Source organism: Phaethon lepturus, unplaced genomic scaffold (genome assembly GCF_000687285.1).
Source record: "Phaethon lepturus isolate BGI_N335 unplaced genomic scaffold, ASM68728v1 scaffold28325, whole genome shotgun sequence".
In the NCBI taxonomy this organism is placed as follows: Eukaryota; Metazoa; Chordata; class Aves; order Phaethontiformes; family Phaethontidae; genus Phaethon; species Phaethon lepturus.
Genome location: NW_010543104.1, coordinates 2,375 through 5,642, shown reverse-complemented (window position 1 = coordinate 5,642; position 3,268 = coordinate 2,375). Strand labels below are relative to the sequence as shown.

General features: G+C 45.4%; 1 protein-coding gene across 1 annotated transcript in view; it reads right to left on the bottom strand.

The window, feature by feature from the left end:
• The window catches only part of VIPAS39 (VPS33B interacting protein, apical-basolateral polarity regulator, spe-39 homolog), a 13,221-nt gene that overhangs the window by 7,957 nt on the left and 1,996 nt on the right, over positions 1 to 3,268 (bottom strand). Inside the window, exons 3-5 of the mRNA XM_010288252.1 lie at positions 3,068 to 3,211; positions 2,026 to 2,064; positions 1,570 to 1,634 (exon numbers count right to left, since the gene is read on the bottom strand). Coding sequence (XP_010286554.1) covers positions 1,570 to 1,634; positions 2,026 to 2,064; positions 3,068 to 3,211 — 248 coding nt within the window. The remainder of the gene's footprint in view (positions 1 to 1,569; positions 1,635 to 2,025; positions 2,065 to 3,067; positions 3,212 to 3,268) is intronic.

The window sequence follows — 3,268 nt, the reverse complement described above, 5'->3', positions numbered from 1 at the left end:
CCTTCTCATCCCTGCTTCACTGCCTCTGTAGGCACAGAACACAACAGGACACAGCACTCCTGCTGTGCTTTCAGGAAGTGCTGCCGGTTAGGTTATGTGATTAAAGGCTAATCAACATAAACACATCAACCTGGTGAGGATCAGATGGCCAAGGACGGGTGGAAAAAACCCAGTAACCTAATCAGTGCAATCTGAGCACACTGACTTGGCCACTCCTTGCCACCATCAAATGAGACAGATTAGGTCATTATCCCTTGTGTAAAGCCCTCCAAGACAAGTAAACCAAAGAAACTTTCCCCAAACACTATGCAACCCTAAAGAGGCATGGGACTTAGTATGAGATGCAGGGGAAAGAGGATCCTGGGATGTTTTAAAGGGTTGTGTAAATGCGTGAGGCTTGTTATGGAAGTTTACGGGAAAGACAAAAAGCAGGGAAAGGGAGGAACCAAAATAAATTGTGCAGGAACAAGCACGGGAAAATAGAGGAAAAAGGGACTACAGGGTGCCAGCCAAGTTTAAACAAGTTAGTGTGTCTAGTGTGGCTAGTTAGTGTGTCTGTCTGACTGAGCCTTGCAATCAATCACTGCAGTCTGTCTTATATTCTCATTAAATTCCATATTTAACCACCTTCTGTGTGGCTGGGCTCTCTATTCCAAGTGTATGTGTTCGTATGAATGCTAGTGAACTTCAAGCTCAACCAGCCAGTAAATAGAATAAGCAGTCTGAGTCCCAGGAACCAGAACAGGACCATGAACTCAGGGGTCTAGGTGCCAGCAACTGGAGGAGACTGGGGTCTGGGATTCAGCTACAAAACAAACTGTACATCTAAGACCAGCTACTGGAGAGACCCATAGAGTGTGTGTATGTTCCACTAGTGGAATTCAATCCTGATCAGACAGAAAGGAGGTTTGAGTGTTGTCTGTTTATGTGTCTGTTGGTAAAGGCATTGGTTTCTGTCTGTGTTAATCTGTGTGGGCAGCTCTGTTAGTATCGTGCGTATCTCTATCTGTTGGGAGTGTGTGGTCAGTCCTGTTACTGGCTGGACCTGGAGACATGGAACCACAACCTCACACCTAGTAGGAGGAATCCACCCTGTCCCAAAATCCACTAGATTCTGCAACACCTAACACTGCCTGTCTGGGAAAAGAACATTCCTGACAACTGGAACTCCACCTCTGTGCAACTCTCTCTTGTGCTGTCCCAGAGATTAACAAACAAGAAATTTAGAAGCCTTTAAAATTTAAAAAAATTTAAAAAGCACACATGATGGCAATTCATCTGACTGAGCATGAAAGCAGCTTACAGGCAAAGAACTATATAGAAACCATTTTCACAAAGACTGCTGGGCCATTCATTAGGAGAAGGAGTAACTAAGATCCCTGACAAAGCTCCCCAAAAGCAGAGTGCCTAAATTACTGTCAGGCTGCATTTTGCAGCTCCCTGTCCTATTCCCTGCATTGCCCTCTGCTGTTTGAAATGGCGATTAATCACTTCGCATGAAACCAACAGAGTAGGAAGTTCACCTGGCAGTACTCTGATCTCAGCACACTACAAACACGGGCTGCTCACCTTGTACTCAGCTTTCGGTCTGCGCAGCTCTGGGGCGTAGTTTTTAATTCCCGTGTCAGAGAGGGCTGAGAGGGAAAGGCAAAGCTGAGTAGCACATCAAAATCCTGATTCACACCCGCTTCCAAAACCGCCGTTTCCTTGGTTCTCAAGGTAGAAGACCAAAACTCAAGCACCAAATGGCAATACAAAGTTGCTCTAAATCAACGTTGTAAATTTTGCTCTAAATCTAATAAGCAATTTTTAAAATTGCTCTAAATCAATCAGTTGTACGTAAGCAGATTACCCCAAAGCATCATGCCAACTCTTACGTTTCTTTGCTGAATGACTTTCAGACAACTGATGATTCAGTTTCCCCTTCTGCAACATCAGGAACATGACACTTCCCTTCTTTTGGAAATGCTTTGGTTTACGCAAATCTCCACCCCTCCCAAAATAAGGCAGGGATTCAAAACTTACCATCCGAAAGGGACTGGAAACTTGGAAGTTTGTTTCGTCCTGAAATCAAAACAAACACTCATGAGAAACTGTCTCTTCACCAGCAACATCTCTTGCAGAGGGAACACAAGCCTAGGCTGCAAGCGAGTGCACTGCAGCTATGCCACTGTAGAACAAGCCACTCTGCATAGTCACTCACACTACACCGGCATAGCTGGGGCTCAGCTGCTTGCAGTCTAAGGCTTTTGAAGTTGTCAGTGGCATCACAAACTATATCACACCTTGGCCCTATCTGCCCTCTTGTTGCTGAGGCCAGGAGAGGCTAGAGAGCCTGAACACACTCTTCTACCTGCAGAGCAGAAGCTCAAGCACCCAGCACTGTTTAGGCCATGGCAACATGAACAGCTTCATTCATCAGGGCTGCGATTTGAGCGCCTTTCATTATCACTGTATTATCGAAGTTGAGAGTAAAAAAACACCCCAAAGGAAGAGAGACAAAGTAAAAGCTGGTTTGTTGTCTGGCTGTGAGACACCTGAGCTGAACCCTTGCAAGCTGTATTAAGCCTCCCCATGGCCTGCTACACAGTTCCCTGCATAACCTGCTGTGCTACCACATGGTATGTGTTTGCTGAACCAACTATAACATCAACAGCAGCCAGCTGAGCTCCAAATAAAGGATAATCAATCTGTCTTCTCTATAGTACTGATGAGCAAATGAGGGCTGCATGGGTCAAGCCAGTCCCTTTGTAGCCTGCTCTTTTCCACCATGCAAATGGATTGCTGTACAGTGTTGTACTTGACCTTGCTGTTCTGTGGAACCTGGCTTTTGAGAAGCCGTAATGTCGAAAGACCCCTCCCATACCACAAGAGCACACGATCTTCTGCACAAGGCAGTCTCCAATTTCTGACCAGTGAGAGATATCCTCCCATACTGAGGAGAGATCAGAGCTTCCCTGTTTTGCAATACACTTAAGAAAAAAACATTTATATAAGATAACACAGTAGCCCCTCAACACTCTTGAGGGAAAACCCATTTTTCCATATTGTATATGAGGAATCTCACCTTTGAATAGGCTGCTTAGGGAGTAGGAGGAAACTTGTTTGGGAAAAGCAGCATAGGAGGAAGAGCCCTTCTGTAGGCTGGAGTCTCGGCCCTCCAGTGAGCTACTGCTGCTGGAGGCTGTCTCTTTGATTGACCAGGAGATACCTATGTTCAGACAGAGGTCATTTGTAACAGAGAAAGAAAAAACCATCCTGTAAAGAG